At 38.1% G+C, this 19,014-nt stretch overlaps 1 protein-coding gene across 1 annotated transcript in view; it reads right to left on the bottom strand.

The window, feature by feature from the left end:
- Window positions 1-1,522: 1,522 nt before the first annotated feature.
- The window catches only part of rngtt (RNA guanylyltransferase and 5'-phosphatase), a 90,402-nt gene continuing 72,910 nt past the window's right edge, over window positions 1,523-19,014 (bottom strand). The window contains exons 13-16 of the mRNA XM_056763602.1: window positions 14,227-14,327; window positions 7,974-8,040; window positions 2,187-2,310; window positions 1,523-2,080 (exon numbers count right to left, since the gene is read on the bottom strand). Of these exons, the coding sequence (XP_056619580.1) occupies window positions 1,929-2,080; window positions 2,187-2,310; window positions 7,974-8,040; window positions 14,227-14,327 (444 nt within the window). The 3' untranslated portion in view covers window positions 1,523-1,928. The remainder of the gene's footprint in view (window positions 2,081-2,186; window positions 2,311-7,973; window positions 8,041-14,226; window positions 14,328-19,014) is intronic.

A 19,014-nucleotide genomic window follows, 5' to 3' on the forward strand; every position in this document is an offset into this window, starting at 1 on the left:
AGAAAGGCTGAATATAAACCGAATCAATTCACCACCATGATCAGCTGTTCAAAAGCTCTCTCAAAAGTCAGGAATCAGTTTGTGCGCAAGATTCTGGCACATCTGTCACATTTAAACCAATTTTGATGATTTCACAATTATTGCTTTAATAGATCTTCAAACAAATCCAAAACAAAAATGAAGCAAATGATCAGAAACAATCTTAGCCTTCCATTTGTTAACACACAGAAGTAGTTCAGTAACATTTTGTTCATCTTTCAAGGACTGTTTAATCGTGATTAATCGCATCCAGAATAAACGCTTGTGTTTACATAATATGTGTGTGCACTTGCATATTCATTTTGTAATTATAAACACATAAACATCAATGTATATATTTAGAAAATATTTGCATGTATATATATATATATATATATATCATGTGGCTGTGCAATGCTTGATTCTGATTGGCTGACGAAGGTTCTACAGGTGTGCATTATTTTTCAGTCAAACGCAAACCTATGAAGTATAGTCTCAGATCAGATAACTGTTCAATATCACTGCGCCAAGTTTAACCGATATAACGGATTTAAACTGTAGCTACAGTCCACCACAAACAACATTAAATACGATTTAAATTTCGAGAAATAACTTTTAATATTCATGGAAAATACAAAGAATTCGGGAATTGGGCGAAAGTTGTACTTGACGCCAGAAGATGAAAAAAAGCGAACATTAGAGGCACCCAGCATTAGCAAACGTCATGAAACGTTCACCGAAGAACAACTAGACAAGATTGAATGTAGAAAACACGAAAAAAACACAAAAAGACAACAGCTTGAGCAGTAAATGTGTTCAACTATTGGCTTAAAAGAAAAAATATGTCTGCTGAAGAGCTAGAAAGAGAGGGGGGCAAACGCTTTAAACAACCACCTGTGAGCTTTCTATGCAACTGAACTGCAGCTGGCACTAAAGGAATAATTAAACATCCGATTGAATACAAGTTCTGTTTTTTTACATCATGCTTGTAACTAAAATACCATCAAAGTAATTTATAAATTTTGAAAATGCTACTTGTCGCAGGGTTTTGTCATTACTACAATCACTTGTGCATGCGCACTCTCTCCCAAGCCTTTAAAATGAAGTCATGGAATTATCGGCAGTATCGGATGAAAAAATAGTCCCCCACTCAAAGTAGTTTTAGAAGCGCGGCAAACATATCAAATCTCGTGAAATAAAACACCTTAAAATTACTTGTGATGTGGTAACTGTGGTATAAGCGGTATAATTGACTCCGGTCTGTTCAATTATCGAAAGTTAATGCACACCAGAGTTGTAACGGCCACCCCGCTTCATGTCGTATAAATTTAAATTTATAGTAAATTTATAGATTTTATATTTGTATATGTTTATATATACAAAATTAATATCCAAATTGCACACACATGCATTATGTAAACACAAACGTTTATTCTGGATGTGATAAATCGCAAAGAATCGTTCTACAGCTCGACACCCAAGCAAAGTAAGATACAACACACTGTTCTGTTCAAAACATCAATTTATGTATTATTGCAAAAATTCTACAATGTATTATCTGAAAAATGTATTAAATTAGTGATGCGACATGTGACTGTAAATCTGCAACTTCAGTGTTTCGGTAAAAACATACAAACAAACAAACAAACAGCAAACGCTGACAGTAACAAATACAAATCTATAAAAAAAAGAAACCAAATGCAATCGATCCATTTTTTCTCTTTATTCTCTTAAATAAGAGCACGTCTCAACACTCAATGTTGAAACTCTGAACAATTCTGTATGAGTTTGTTTTTTAAATAGATTCACTCAGTGAGGTCAGAAAGCAAAACATTCTCCAAAAGTCTCTCCTCTCTTGCTGAACGTTTCCAGAATAAAAAAATATGGCTGATTTCTGTAGCGGTGAGGGATTATGGGGCGCTGAGGTTGGCTCTCTTTGGCGGCGGTGGAGGCATGAGCTCGGAGTCGGCCGGGTGCTTGCGCGACCGCATCTGAGCGCATCTGTCCAGGAACTCAAAGAGGATCTCTTTAGTGACGGGATGCTGGATGCTGTTGCACACGGCTGTCGGGAGAAAGAAAACAACATTAAGCTCTCGCTGGATCACTGAAACACTGCTGAACTGTCGACAGAACATGTGAAGGTAACGTGAGTGATGAGGAATTCTCACCCATGGCCGTGTCGTATGAGTTGGGGAAGCTCTTGTCGACCCGCTGTCTCATGAACACCCAGCTGTTATTCACAAACGTGCACTCGATGATTTTATTGTCGTACTGTTTCAGATCCTTCGACGCCTGAATAAAGAAAAGCAAAAGACAAATCTCAATATTTCAAACCAAATGACTTTTTATCTCATGTGAATTCTTATTCACTGACGACTGTTAATCATCACAACTCCATTCTCTCAACAGGTAGTGGTCTAGCTTTTGTTGAAAATAGTAATTTTGTATTAGCACCTATTGTATTATTGCTCCTGTATGACATATCGATTATTGCTGCCTGAACTCTCTGTAAGTCGCTTTGGATAAAATGTTCTGCTAAATGACTAAATGTAAAATGTAGTGAATGTAAAACGCGATTGGGTGCTTTTAGCAATTCTGTAGACGTCTCAATTGTCATCAAGAAGCCGTGCTGTCGTGTAGACATCATCTAAACATCAATATTAACCATTAAAAACCTTTTTCTGGTCAACCGCTGCAGAAATAAAGAGGGCCGCATCTAAACGTGTCTGCAGCTCAAACCAGCAGCCATCTGCTCAGACAAACCGACGGCTGCATTCTCATGGGTGTCAAGTCGCTGGCAGCGTGTACGTATGGAGTCTCCGTTGACAAAGTTTGTGTGGTTCCAACTTCGGCAGCGACACAGGGAAACGGAGAACGTTTGGCCGAGGAAGCGAGAAGGAATAGCAGAAAGATAAAGAGACTCTACTCTGGCCAATCCACGGCAGGTTGGTGTGCGGGGGAGGAAGTGAGCTGGCAGTAAAGCCGCCCCCTTCTGGGCCCGTTGGCATGACGGGATGAGTAAATACCCCCACCATCCAATACTGAAGGGCATCTGTGAGCGCACACACACACAACAGGACAATGTCTCAAGGATTAAGGACCTTTGGGAGTTCCACACCTTGTAAAAATTCAACAATCGTCAACCACACAAGAGAGTCTGTATCACAACAACCGTTTATCAGAATCACAGATCAAGGGATGTTGGGTTATATGAATATATATCAAATCATGGTTTTAATATTCAAATTGTCTGGACGTCTAGACGTGTTTTGCTGAAAGGCAGATAATGGCATTTATGTTATGTTATCTTCACCCTGGTCTCACAGACATTCCTAACTCTTTTTCAAGGTGAAATGTAGAGATGCACACATAGTACATTTCTCCAGCAATAGCCCATTATTCAGTGATAGCAATCCTGAAGATTAAATCAATATTTCTTAACTTTCTGGAAGTTAATAATAAATATATACACCTATTAATATTTAACATCAAACTGGTGATGTTTCTTAAGATAAGGTAACACACACAGTTTCTTCTAATCTCATATTCATCTTGAGTGCTTTTACAGTATTTAGTTTGATCAAATTTATAAAAAGGACAAACTCCTGGAGGTGGGCAGGACTACAGCACGAGCACACAATACATCATCGCATTGATTCACTATGAGTTTAAGTAGTTTACATTACGCACGTACAAGCGGATTGCCAACAAAACACACCACGTGCGGTTCATGTCCGGCATCTTTCTTGCCATTTATCAGTTTCAAACCAACTCCAAATCCAGCGTAATATCCACCGTTTATATAACATCTAGTTTTTTAACAAGTTGACCATGTTAAGCTAGAGAAGCCAAAAATATCATGTTACCTCCACTTTAAGGTTTTCTATTTACAGAGCACAAATTCATCACATTTTTCTGTCCTCTTCTGATTGACAGGATATATCGGCCATTTTTAAACCATCGACTGATAGTGTGAAAAATTGCTTTTGTCAATTGAAACTGATTATTGGCCGATATATCGCTGCATCTCTAACGAGAAGTGAATATAACGCTAAGTAGATCGTATTAAACCATACAAATTCATACAAATTTGCCACCTTGACAAAAAAGTGTTAATTAAAGTCATTCCCTTAAAGGGCTCTATGGTCAAATTTTGCGACTATTTTAACTGCCAATGCGACCAGTTTTTCTTAATGGTCGCACCGGTTTAATGCGCAGAAATCTATTGCACATTCAGTCACTCATTTCGTCTCCCCTTCTTCAACCATTGACTTGTCTTTCAGTGCCCCTTCCCCAAAGGTGTAATGCGGCGCTGTAAGAGGCGCATTAAATGCAACGATGAAGCAGAAGGACCGACAGAACAAACGAGTGAAGCGCTCTATCTTGCAACTCAAATATGTTTTGCTGCCTGCAGAATACAAGAATTTCCCCGGCTAAGATACAAAACAATAATTATTAAGAGCCTTCAGGTCTCGCATGTTGTTTGAGATGCTCGCGCCCAGAGAGTCAGAGCACAAAATCCTAAACTCCAGTTCTCTTTCACGACTTCTTACTCTGAAACGGACATATGAACACAAAATAACATCAAAATTCAAATATTAACAAGAATCTTTGTACACGCATGTGTGTTACAGTATATTGCGCATACAACAGCATAATAAAGATCTGTTTATAATGTTCATCAAACAACAAGGACAGGCCCAAAAACACTCACTGATATTAAACTGTGTTCTCTTCTATGAGTTGATCACAACAATTAAAGGAAGAAAGTAGCTTTAAGAAATATGTGGTAAATATACAGTAAAATGATTAAATCATTAACAATGATTTGTTTTAATTTCTTATCGATTTATTAATGTATTAAACACATCTGAATGAAGTTTTAGGGATTCTTTAGATGACAAAATTACGGGCTGGTGCCACATCTCTCAAATGTTAGTCTAGAGCCCTGGCTTGTATAAGAGAAGATGCTTTGCACACGCCTTTATTACGATACACGAACACAAACCGAGCGGAGCTTCAAGCTCATTGTTGGTCTTTGATCTGGCACGGGACATGATGCTCCTGTTAGTTTTGGATGTGACCGCTCTGACACCCCCCTCCCTCTCCTGAAGTGTTGGCAGCCATTTACACACACCACACGGTGCCCAACGCAGCTAATCCACCCGTCACAGCGAAGCGCTGCCAAACACATTCTTCCATTGCCACGATAATACGGTCACTGGCAATAAATCATGTAAATCAATTCAATTTAATGAGATAAACAACCGGGGACATAAAAAGCTGGCACAAAAGATAGAGGGTGCTCCACCTGACACATTTGAAAAGTCTCGTAATCTAACAATATGATAACAAGAATCTACATTTGATTTCAATAATTAATTTCAGTCTGATTTCTATCTTTGACATAACGTTAGCAGTTTTAGATATCTATTACATATATAAATATATATTTAATATCTATTAAAGATATTAATGTATTTTTCATAGAATGTTGTTTCCATGATGTAGAGTGATTTAATGTGGATATCTGTAGATTTAGCTGGGGTTTCACAGTCTGGGTCACAAATATAAATGAAGAATAACAAATGTAAAGCGTTTGCAGTAACAAACCTCTGGTCAACATCACGTCTACATTCATGAGTCAACCTGACAAGCTTTATGACTCTTTCACATAAGAATGCTTACAGGCATTGTGTTGACATCTTATTAGAACGAGCGGTAACAAGTTTTAGACTGTGTATCAGGAGACAGCTTATCAGAAGATTGATCCTGACCGCTGAAGTTCATCAACATGTGAAGTTTTTAGACTGTGCTGGCGTCAGAGAAGATTTTTTAACATCATAATTTCCACCATCTTTAGGACATCCCACTTTCTTCATTTTTCGATGGTCGTTTAAATTCTGTACATAGTGAATATAATTAAGTTGCAGGAGTTCACAAGCCCCAACTACATTCATTACTGATTTTATATCTTAATCATATTGTATATTTTTTTGCGTTCATACTGTATTTACGTGGTTTTGTTTTACATTTTTACTGTATTTGTACAGTAATTCATATTATATGAATTCATAATTCATATATTTTCTTACTGCATTTATGCTGTATCCGTACTATAGTCACATTCTGCTCTTTTTTCCATTCTTACTGTATTTGTACAGTATTCTTTCTTTTTTCTTTTTTACTGTAATTATACGGTATTCTTATTGTATTTTTACTGTATGCATGCTACATTCTTTCTTTGTATATGAAGAGTTTGGTTCCAAAATTAGATAACTCTGTTTTTACATTTTTTCAAAAATCATGTTTTCTTATTTTGCATTCCAATTAACATCAATTAAAATGCAGTTGGTTTGTTTTGATTTAAGCCATAATCACTCATAAAATACAGCTAACTGACACAATAAAACACAATAAAAACATGATAACATGACTCCTCAAATACTTAATTCCTTTGCTATTCTTACTATAGTCATCCTGTATTCTTTATCCATTCTAACTGTAATCATACTGTATTCTTTTTTACTCTTCTTGCTGTATTTTTTTACAGTAATCTTTTTGGTTTTTTACTGTATTTATACTGTATGCATGCTTTATTCATTCTGCATTCATACTTTAATCGTTTGACATCCTTACTGTAATCTCACTATATTTATAACGTATCCAAACTACATTAATACTGCATTCTTTTTGTATTTGTACTGTATTCATATTTTTTTTTCTTTATTCATACTGCTTACTATTCCTGCATTTTTACTGTACTATATCTGTATCTGTACTATATTCATACCATATTTGTACTCTAATCTTTTTCCTTTCTTACTGTATTTGTACTGTATTCTTTAACTTACAGGGGATGTGTAACAGTGTTTCATGCATTCTGACTACTTTACAATGTTAAACGTTCTGTTTTCTCATGCTTGAGATGGTCAACTTGTCAAAAAACGAAAGTACACTGTCTTGAAAACTGGTCGCAAAATGCGACTTGGTGGCAGTCTGGAGCCCTGATATAATTGTTTTTACTGTTTTTACAGATGGCCATCCAGCAAACTGATATAACCCCACCCCACTATGTCAGCTTCCATCACAATGTTTCACTGTAGGCATCGTCCGATGCTAATTTGGTAGACATCGCTCAACCCTACCACCCAAGCATCAACCAACGAGCGATAGGAAGACCCGCTTACCAACAAGATGTCAAAATGGGCTGCGCTTTGGGCCTGCAGCTGCAGCTCGCTACTCTTGCAATAGTGAGAGATGTTCAGCAGTGTTTGTTTGTTCACTACATTTTAGTGATGGATGTAATATAAACGGAGGATACAGCGCTGGATTTGGAGAAGTTTTGAACGCGAAAGATGGAGTGGTTCCAGTGCTAAAAGATGCCGCATATGGCGTTGTTCTACGTGTTTAGTTTTTTTTAGGTTTGGTGCCGACTTTACGTACATTTCTTTATTCTTTAACTTAAAGCAATAATTTGAATTAGTATGACTGATTTCTTATTTTTTTCAATCTTGTTTTGTTCCGCATCAGAGACTCTGGACATTTTCCCTCTCGCCTCCTCCGACGCACACAGAAGGATTGGAGATCCGCGTCTACAGGACTCATGGCTTCAGGCAACATTCAGAAAGATGTTTTTTTAAGAGTTCAGCAGCTTCAGAGCAGACTGAAGACCCTTGAGTCTGTAGTTTGATGTGTTGTGTGTGTGGATGTCAAATGTTTCCAGTTCTGTGTTCTGTTCCAAAACCAACTGCCTCAACACAATCAACTGAGCTCAGCACAATGCATTCTGGGATTGTCTTTGCATAAAGAACATAGGAGATCATTTCGCTTCAAAATGTGATCTAGCAAGGTGGGAACTAATGTACTAGAGCTCATTAAAAGAACGTCTGAGAACGGCATTCTGCCGAATGACAGAAGACATTATCGCAGGTGTTATTCAACGTTTCTCTCACCTTCATTTGTGCAAAGGGCCTGTCATAGCTGCCCACGTAGAGAAGACCCATCATCTGCGGGACCAGTCTGGAGAAACAGCAAAGAGAAAGACTGAAATGAAACTTCACATGCAGAACAGAATCTCAAGAGGAGAGAGGAACACAAAAGGAGCTTTGCTGCGGTTACTGTCGTATAATTATCTTGCCTTAATACTGAGAGCTTCTTTAAAACTGTCAAGAGTCCCGAAAACTAAGAGAAACGGATTTTTGGTGCGTGGGGGATCGAACTGTCAATCACACGTATCTGGGGTTTTCTTTAAAGCCCCACTGAGGGAATATTGTTTGGAATTAAACAATGAGCTGATCCATCACCCACATCTGCTTCTGTAGTAACTCACATTTGAACTTTTTTTACTTTTATTCTTTAACCACCGCTCATCAAAAAAAGAACCACACAATTCACATCCACTTTACAGAATCTCAATCTATAACCTGAACATTGAAGTTAAAGTGTCACGTTCAACAGAAAGATGAGAAAACATGCAGAGAAACTGACACGTGCAGATATTTAGTGAGAAGATGATGATGACGGTGTCAATGAAGCGTGTGTGTGTGTTTATAAATAAACAAATTAAAATCACATCTGTTTGTCAGTAGATATGGGTAATGCTGGCGTGTGATTTCACCGGAAGACTGCACGTTTGGAGGAGAAATGAGGCGACGGATGCTAAATATCGCCCGCTCGAGGGAACCTATGACCTACGGGAAAGTTTTCAATACTTCTAAAAGTTTTTTTTATGATTTTTGTGATATAACCTTTGTTTTCTAGTGATGTCTCAGAAGACGTCAAGAGAAATGATGTCAGAGATATAAAGAATGTGGAGATCTGAGTTAAGGGTGCGCTGGAGCTAGAAATAGTTACAGAAGCTTTTAAAATACACCTCCATCACGACACCGAGAGATCAGTGTCGTCATTATCACTGAAAACACTCACGCTTGAAACATGTCACCGGATGTTCAGGAATAAGAGATTTGTTTCATATTTTCTGAGATTTTACAAGCTCATTACCAACATTTCAGTCTAAATACAATTAAAATCCCAAACTTGTGAGATTTACATTTTAGGAACGGGCATAAAATAAACATCACAATGATTAGAAATATATATATATTTATTTATTAGGATATGATATCAAATATTATATTACAAATATTTTAAACTAAATTATAATGGCCTAAACTCACATACCGCTCAGATGTTGGTTTGGATATTGACAAATCAAAAAGTAGAAATATATGTTGTGTTAATTGTGGCTGGCGGTGATGAGCAGATAAAACATGGAAATATAATGTATGTTACCATCAAGTAAAATGAGAGTCTCTGATGTGCACAAAACATGAAACACAGCTGAACATGTTTGAACAAATCAAAATGATTTAGCAGCTGTTAATGTCATATTTCAAGAACTTATTTGCAAAAACAAAAAAAAAAGATTTTCCAAAAAAATCATGTTTTTTATTGTGCTAGTTAGCTGTGGTTTTTTTTTTAGTTATTATGACAATCAAAAACAAATCACTGATTGATATTATTTGGAATGCAAATAAAAATATGATTTAATGTATGTTTTAGCAAATCAAGACTCCATTTTGTGTAACACATAAAACAGCTCTGGGGTTTGTGCCTCTGATGCTTTATAAAACGCAATGTTAACATTATTCCAAAAATAAACAGGAGGACAAGAAATAAATGTAGAAATACAATAGGTTAAAATAGCAAATGTTGCGTTTGCCTTGACAAACCGCCTGTAGGCGCGTGACGGTCTCTCTCTCATCACAGAAGCTCTATAATGGTCCCAGCTGTTCACACTTCCACACCCACTCCAGTGTGTTTCCATCTAAAATAGTATTAAATCACAGGGCAGGAGACCGGATCCCAACCCTGACATCAGAGGCTAAAGAACATCGTGACACTCAGGATAATGGTCTCATATATTTTCAGCTACACAACACAATGACTGTGTTCAGCTTCTGTGACTGTGAGCTTCCTCAGGGTCATGGCCTTGAAATGCAGAAGTGAAAATAAAAGAAGACTACCTGTCCATCCGTCTGTCTGTCTGTCCGCGCTTTATATTCACTCCACAAAAAGACTCAAATTCATCAAAGAACCAAAATGAGTTAATGTCCCTCCATCTCGGTCAGGAACACGATGACTCATAGAGACAGATATAACGGTGTGTTGTGACGTATCCAGATGTCTCTGGAGGAGACTGTACTGTCAGCAGGTGAACTTCACACCGGCGTCATTATTAATACAGCAAGGTGTGAATTCCTGCACTTCTCTCTCTTTCTAATAATAAAAGCATCAGACTCGAGCATCTGTTGACCTCTATAAAGTGTGGATGTATCTCAAATCTATGTGTCTAATGTCGTCTCAATGTCACTTGTTTGGTGCTCTCATAGGTGCCGTTAAAAATGTCACCAAGGATTATTTGTTCTTCCTCATCCATGTGTTCTGGACTTGTTTGTCAGATTTCCTGACATTTACCTTCAGTAAACACCTGGGATTGGCCGGCCATCTATTCGTACAGTCACTGTACATTAGGCTTTCGTATATATGTTTAATATCCACTGAAGGAACACGGGCCAATGTAAACATATTGATTCAAATGAACTGCGTTAAAGGGATAGTTCACCTTTAAAGAAAAATTCTATCATTATCCACTCTCTTTTCATTCTAAACCTGTGTGAGTTTCTTTCTTCTGAAGAACACAAAAGAAGATATTTGGAAGAATTTTGGTGTCAGAAAACGGTCGTTCTTGCATTGGCTTCCATTGACTTGCATTGGTTTTGTGTTTATACAATAGAAGTCAATGGGGACTGACAGTTTTTTGGTTACCAACATTTGTGAAAATATCTTCTTTTGCGTTTTGCAGAAGAAAGAAAATCGCACAGGTTTAGAATGACAAGTGTGCGTAAACAATGACAGAATTTTCATTTTGAATGTGAATTATTCCGTTCATCATGAAAATATATTTTTCAACTAAATTCAAGTTAACATGGTTAGGAGAAAGACGGGACCTGAGGAGATGAACTATAATCCTGCTGGACTGAAGTGAAGTGTGCAGCAGACTGATTGTGTGTTCCACCAAACGCAAATGAAGCGTTAAACGCTAGTGATTTACATGTCAATTCAAAGACGCGATAGGACATCCTGCGGCGCAATTTGCGCGAATGAGGCGAGTTTGAAAATCAGAACTTTGGGGAAAATCTGCTACGCGTTTACCAATCAGAAGCTTGCTCTAGTAGTGATGTGATTATGAAGTAGCGAGAGGAGGCAGAAATCCCAAACAACAATGGACGACAAAATCATCGTTGCTGTACATGGATACCAGGAGCTGTACGATACATCTTCTTACGTTTATCGAAACAGAATGAAAAAGATCTTGCCTCGAAGACAATCTGGTAAATTTTAAAAAAGCACTCTTTACTCAATTTGAGCTATATACATATATTTATATATCACAAGACTGGAGCCGCCTGGCAGAAGCCCCTCCCATGAAGCAAATTCGTGAAGTGAATTTCACGGGCGAATGAAGCCAGTAAACTCAAACGTGTGTAGTGTCATTCATTTGTGTAAGGTATGTTAGTGGAAACGCTCTATGAGCATCTTATGGATAACTTATGGTGTTTTTTTTAATCACTTTGATATATTGTGTATTCTACAATTGAAAATGAGTCATGCCGGTCTGGATCACACATGTGTTAAAAACGAAGACAGAATTGTAATATTTGGCTGAAATATTCCTTCTAAACAGAGGATTATCAAGTCCTCACATTCTGTTCTCTTTCCACAAAGTCCAGCAGAAGAAACTGTGTATTGAATCGACTCTTTATGAGAAAAACACTTTCTATACACTCATTCATTGAGACCTCTTTGTGCTCGTGCCGTACGAGGCCTGACCCTATGAAACCAAAGCTCATGGAATGAAATGTTTTTATGTTTTCGCAGAGCACACATTTGAAGTACAAATTCATTTCCTAAAAATGCAGAGAAGGAACCTCAGGTCATCTCATTATGGCTCTCGATTGTTGTGTGTCGTCTGCGCGAAACACTCAGAGACTCTTCTATTATTTCACCGGCTCATTTCAAAGCTCTCGGCAAAACAAGAGGGTATGTGGAGCGAGCAAGAGCGAGAGAGTTAGAGAGAGAGAGAGAGAGAGTTAGAGAGAGAGAGAGAGAGAGCGAGAGAGAGTTAGAGAGAGAGAGAGAGAGTTAGAGAGAGAGAGAGAGAGTTAGAGAGCGAGAGAGAGAGAGTTAGAGAGAGAGTGAGAGAGCGAGAGAGAGTTAGAGAGAGAGAGAGAGAGAGAGAGAGAGAGAGATTGAAAGAGAGATAGAGAGAGCGAGAGATAGACAGAGAGAGAGAGAGATTGAGAGAGGAAGAGAGAGAGAGAGAGAGAGAGAGAGAGAGAGTTAGAGAGAGAGAGAGAGAGAGATTGAAAGAGAGATAGAGAGAGCGAGAGAGAGACAGAGAGAGAGAGAGAGAGAGAGAGAGAGAGATTGAGAGAGGAAGAGAGAGAGAGAGAGAGAGAGAGATTGAAAGAGAGATAGAGAGAGCGAGAGAGAGACAGAGAGAGAGAGATTGAGAGAGGAAGAGAGAGAGAGAGAGAGAGAGAGAGAGAGAGAGAGAGAGAGAGAGAGAGAGAGAGAGGTGTGGGAGGAGAGATGTCATCTTTGTCTTCTGGCAGTGAAGTTACCCGACTAATAACCTCACACATTTGCTGTAGAAAAGCCGGGATTCTGATGCTTCAGTGACATACGCTGCCCATTGGGCTTCAACAAATATATCTTTAATGGTCCGCTGAATAGTTTCAGCCTCATAGAGAAGCAAAACCTGGAGAATATTGAAACATGCTGAGCAAGCTAAGAGGAAAACAGCCAGTGGCTAAAAATCCATTAAAAGGTTTACATGCTCCATTGTTTGGTCACGCAGAATGAATTCATTTCTAACGGAGTAGGCGAAACATACATTTTTTTGGACCACATCTCACTTATTTCTGTTTTTTTCACTCTTTTCAACCGGTGTGGTGTGACAAAACACTTTTAATGTTCAGTACAAATGTGACCCTGGAGCTCTTAAGCCCGTTGCACATCGAGTCTGAAATTTGTGTCTAAATATGACCAATCACATTTACACACCGCCTCCGATACTGGGTTAGATTTTTTGCGTTTTTCTCATCCGTAGCAAGCAGTTTGTGAGCGCCAAATACAGAAAAACGCATATGAACATTTCGCACTGTATGTGCAAAGACCTTTAAGTAGCACAGGAACATTTTTAATAAAAGCCAAAAATACATTGTTTGGTCAAAATGATCCGCTTGTCTTTTATGCCCAAAATCATTAGGATAGTAAGTCAAGATCATATTCCATGAAGATATTTTGTAATTTTCCTACCGTAAATATATCCAAACTTTGTTTTTGTGAGTGGATGGCCTGCCACAGTGCCCCTGATTAACAACTTTGAATGCCATTTCCTTAATATTAGAATTTTTGGCACCCTCAGATGTCAGAGTTTCAAACCAGATATTGTCCTGTTCTAACAACTCATACATCAATAGAAAGCTTCATTATTCACCTTCAGATGATGTAAACGTCTCAATTTCGGAAATGGCCCCGAAAGGTTTTGTTGTCCTGGGTCACAAATATCCCATGCAGTCGCAATAAAAATGAGCTTATAAAGCCACATGAATAGTTAAACCAGTTTAAACTCGCTTTCTGATTTTGGTGTAAAACAGAGATGCAGTTAGATGCAACGAAGAAACGATCGCTTTGTACACGTACACTCCCCTGACGGTCTAGACGCCGGCTGTGTTTTAAAGATAAGACTGGATGGTTTGAGGACCGAGTGCACAGATGGGTCGAGGCGAGAGAGGTGTAAATGAGAAATGCAAGAGAACTGGTACTTCACGCATGGCTACATTTCATCTGAGAGAAATGTCCTGCAGACAAAGAGCACAATTCAGAACGTACTACATTACGCTCCCAAAACTGGGTGAGGTATCGAGTACCTGTGCGTGACTCATGTTTCATAACACGCACACAAACATAAATCATCCACAGGATCCAAAAATACACGCGCGGCCTGGAAGTTGCCGAGACGAACGGCACATGCCTCCGTCTCCCCGCGCGTGTTGTGTGAACTTTGTATGAACGTGTTTGATGTTTAGCATCCATCTCAGGGAGGTGGATGCAGTTGCCATGGCGACGATGACTCACCCCTCCCCACCAACTTTGGTGATCTTGAGTCTGAAGTCGACGGAGTTGTGGCTGGGCGGCTTCCACTTCAGAATATCATCGCATCTGCCCGGCTTGTATTTCTACAGGGACGACACAAACACAAAGACATGAGCTTAAGCCAAACAGTACAGAATATAAATATCATCCTTTCACTGTACGACAAAACAGTTGAGAGTTTGCAGTCTTGCATATCAGATCATAAAAGAGCAAAAGTATATAGACGTCTTTTTATTGAATTGTGTTTACACACTCTCTAGTTTTGAGTCTTATGAGTGCTCAGAGTCAATAACACGGTACATCCTCTAATTATAAAGTTCTTTAAGAATCTTTTGTCATGATACACATTTCATAATTATTTTAAAAAACAAAAGTTTTCTTCTTTTAGATGTGTGTGTGTGAATAATCAACACAGGTTTCTGAAGTGTGAATTGAATGGTTTTGTTTTTTGCGATGTGTGACAGACAGAAAACAGGAATATTGATTTGACTCAAGACCGTAAGATTGTTTATAACCTCAGTAGGAACAAAATTATAGATAGAAAACAGAAGACTTTCTTAAAGGGCTAGTCCAGCCAAATACATTAAAACTGTTTATGAACACAGAAGAAGATATTTTTTGAAATGTCAATGTTACTTCATGCTACTACTTCATGCCCATTGCATTAACTAATGTTAACAGTCACAACATTTGATTTAAAAAAAAATATTAGTAAACACTGAAATAAATGGTTCAGTGTGTAATCTTGGAAAATGCAACATAATAAACATAACCATGTGTTCAGATGTGTATAAAGTCCTTACATGATATCTTTAAATGAGCTATATTGTCTACATACACCGCAGGTCCCCTTACATGTAAGTCGTCATGTTGTTGCTACAGTAGCCCTGAACGGACAAACTTCACTTCAGAACACGTTTCATAAAACGTTATTTCCTGAAGCGTAAACGTGACGACATCTTAGTATTGTGTCAGCCACCGTAGTGCTTGGAATGGGAAGGAGGAGTGGGCTGAAGCTTGCAATTCGCAACCTCACCACTAGATGCCGCTAAATTTCATACACTGGACCTTTAACATGAACTGAGATTAATAAATGCAGTAGATGTATTGTCAAGTGTTAGCTCATTTCATCCTTAACTAACTGTTAACAAATAAAACCTTTTTCTAACTACTCAGACAGGTGCATAAATTTAGATTAAGACGCAGACACTTTTATACAAAATGACTTATAGTGCTTTCAAGCTTTACAGTTTATACTCCCTCAGAGTTTTTGTGCTGTTACCCCAACAGTGCTACAATGAAAGTGAATGCAACTGAGGTACAGGAACACACAAATATAATAATTTCCATAAATGTGACGTAAAAATGACTCGCTATATAAATGTATGTTATGCAATGAGTTTAAAATGAACTTTTTCACATCTCACATCGGCTACTAAGTTTTTAAGCCATTTCCGAAAAACTGAAATCAGTCATTCGTAAGTCATAGGTCACACGTCACAGTTTATTAATAAAAAAATTGTTATCTTAATGACACTGATGGTGTGTTCACACCAAGAGCAAACTGAACTATCTGCGTGAGAAGATTATATACAAAGTCAATGCAAAGATGTGAATAGATGCGGCGCAGTTGACGCAAATGCACAATATTCGTTTCCAACGCGTCTTCTGCGCAAGTTGAAAAGTTTCAATTCACGTGAAGAACTTATTGACTAATATGATTTGACACGTCTGGATGTGTGAAGACATTCCTCGTCGCGTGAGTGATGCGAAAAACAAATGATCCCACGAATAATGTAGAGCGAAGAATGCGTTGCTTCAAGTTTGGTGTTTAGTCCGTTGCTTGACAGAAAACCTGTCTGTCCTCACATCATCTCTCATCCTTCATTCTTTTTAAGATAAATGCAATCAAAACAGTACAAAACTAACTCGACATTAAAACTTCTAATAGTTTTTGTGCCTTGTGCCTTTTTACCTTGGGTTGTGTTACCCGCGGAAGATATCACCACATAATGATTCATTATTACACATTATTACTATTCATTTTGTTCCATTTTTGAGTCTTGTTTTATTGGTTAAATGTAAATGGACCAGTGCACTGTTATTTGTGCATTGTGACAGGTAAATTCAGGTAAATCTGACATTAGGCTGTATGTATAATATCTTTTGAGGATTTTCCTAAGCAAAGTGAGTGAATATAATTTACGAAACACAAGAAAAATTGGCTATTGATTTGACAGCATTACCTGCCACAGTGGATTTCTACTTGCATTTGGCGGGTGCGCTGTAAAAATGACATTCTAACTAAGCATTTTGTATGTTTTTAGTGAAAATATATAAAATTTCTTGGCAATAAAGCTCTTTCTGATTCTAAATCAGAAGAAAAGTGACTTAAGATATTAAGTCTTGTTCTATGAAAAATATTGTAAGAATTAAGTAACTTCACGGTAAAAACAAGCCCAAAAATCTGTCCATGGGGTGAGAAAAATAAGCTTGAATTTAGTCCTTTTCTCAAGTATCTAATTCAGGTTTATTTTTCTCACCCCATGGACAGATTGTTTAATTTCCATAAAACAAGACCAAATATCTTAGGTCACTTTTTCTTTCAAGTAATTGCATTTTCATTTGAGAATGTTTAGATATTTGTACTACAAAGACACTTCATAAGAATGTCATCTTGTTTACTAAATCGAGATAAAGCAACAAAGAAAACTTTGCCATTGATATTCAGTGTGTCTACAAGGACATTCATTATACATTCATGTCAATGTTCTGGACGTGATGAATCGAAATGTGGAGAAACCAAAGAGTGGGAAGACAAAAATGAGGCAAAGTAACAGATGCGTTGCCAGGAAACACGAGGAGCCAGCGGGACGGGAGGTTCTACCTCTGAAAGGCTTTGTGTGAGATTACGGATGAATGTGAGCTTGTTATAGGTCAGCGTGTCCAAACAGCCTTCTCAATTTTACACCGTATTGCTTCGTGAAATAATCAAAGGCATTCAGCAGCACTAATGGTGAAGAGACCATCGGCTGGACAATATAAAACCTAACAAACTGCATCCGCTCGCAATTACACTCACATGTGGACGCTAAAGCTCCCAGCTGCCGGAAGATGACAAAACAACCAAACAAATGAGAGCTGTCGTCCTCATGGACATTTCAACCTTCAGACGTGATGAAATACACAACATACAGTCGTAACACACCTCGCCACAGCGCAGGACTCACAGAGGTCAGTCATTATCACGAGTGTGTTTACATGCCCAACAATATCACCTTTACATGTGACCATATTCACAATGAAACATGACATCTCATAACTCACTGAAACAATGTAAGACCGGTTTAAAGGTTGACTTTAGGACCCAGGAGAAAGCGGCATGACATCTGCGCTCATAACCATAGACAATAAATACGTAGACATCGCGTTGGCCACTTTGCTCCCCTGCTGTGAAACATCAACAGGGCCGCCATATTAGTGCACATAAAGCCCACTGATACTGATGGGAGAGCTGCGCGTTTTTGGAATTTAAAGCACAATCACATTTACATGCTAAACATATTTCAATGGTTTACGTAGAGTACAACTTCAACTGCATCATATCTCGATTGTTATAGCCTACTTTAAAGTTAATGGTTGTCATAAGGAAATGTGAAATCCATAATGTGTGCCTGTTATTCGTGAGAACCCACTAGATGGCATCATGTTCAGTGGTATGTTTAAGACAACACATGCAACAGAATTAATAACTACGCTAAAGTGGTCAAGAATAAAACACAGACATGTAGAGATTGTTTCTGAGATTTATTTGAATCATCGAACAAAACATCAAGGTAATATATAGTTTAAAGGGGTCAAATGACACGACTTAAACGAATATTATGGTTTGTTTTAGATGTAATGTAATGTGTTAACACGAAGGTTCAGAAACGCTGTATTTTCCACATACTGTGCATGTTTGTATCTTCTCTTTGCCCCGCCTCTTTTTAAAGCTTATTTATTGCAAAGCTCATGGCTCCGAAAAGCGAGGTGTGCTATGATTGGCCAGTTAACCAGTGTGTAGTGATTGGTCGAATACTGCAAGAGTGTGAGAGAAATGTAAAAAAGACGTTGCGACTCAACAAAGACAAAAACCTCAAAATAAATACTAAATTAAAAGACATTATAAACAAGACATTTGTTGCCTCTCGTTGGAACATTTTTACTGATTATTTGTCTTTTTTCAGGTTGCGCGTGTGTCTGTATTTGCAGATCACAAACACACGAGAAACTCAACTCGCATTAGTCCGCAGCAAAGTCTTTTACAATGAAAATTTACTGAATCTGTAGCACCATCGAAGTTGAAATGCACTACACAAACTTGAACATTCGGATTGTACTTTTCTGGAACAGTGTTGTAAATAAAATGCAACCATTGGTTTTTAGTCGTCTTATCTTTTGGCAGGGCAAACAAAGAGGCTTTCTTTACGCAACGAAACACAAAGCGTCTCCGCAACATGGCTGCGGCAGTGACGATACAATGAGATTTACAAGTACGCCCACTTTACTGGGGTTTAGATTTGGGCGGTCTCAGTCAAATCATGTTAGTGATGTACATTAGCCGGGGTGTGGTTACACGAGGCGTCACAGGCAGGTCTGGATGAGCATTTGCTTTTAGATAGAAGGCATCTTGATGGGTTACTGCAGTAACCGTATTAAGACATGATGTTTGTAATATAGTAAAACAAATAACACTGCTCTGCATTATTAGTATGAAATAGCTGTATA

Source organism: Triplophysa dalaica, chromosome 13 (genome assembly GCF_015846415.1).
Source record: "Triplophysa dalaica isolate WHDGS20190420 chromosome 13, ASM1584641v1, whole genome shotgun sequence".
NCBI classification, from domain to species: Eukaryota; Metazoa; Chordata; class Actinopteri; order Cypriniformes; family Nemacheilidae; genus Triplophysa; species Triplophysa dalaica.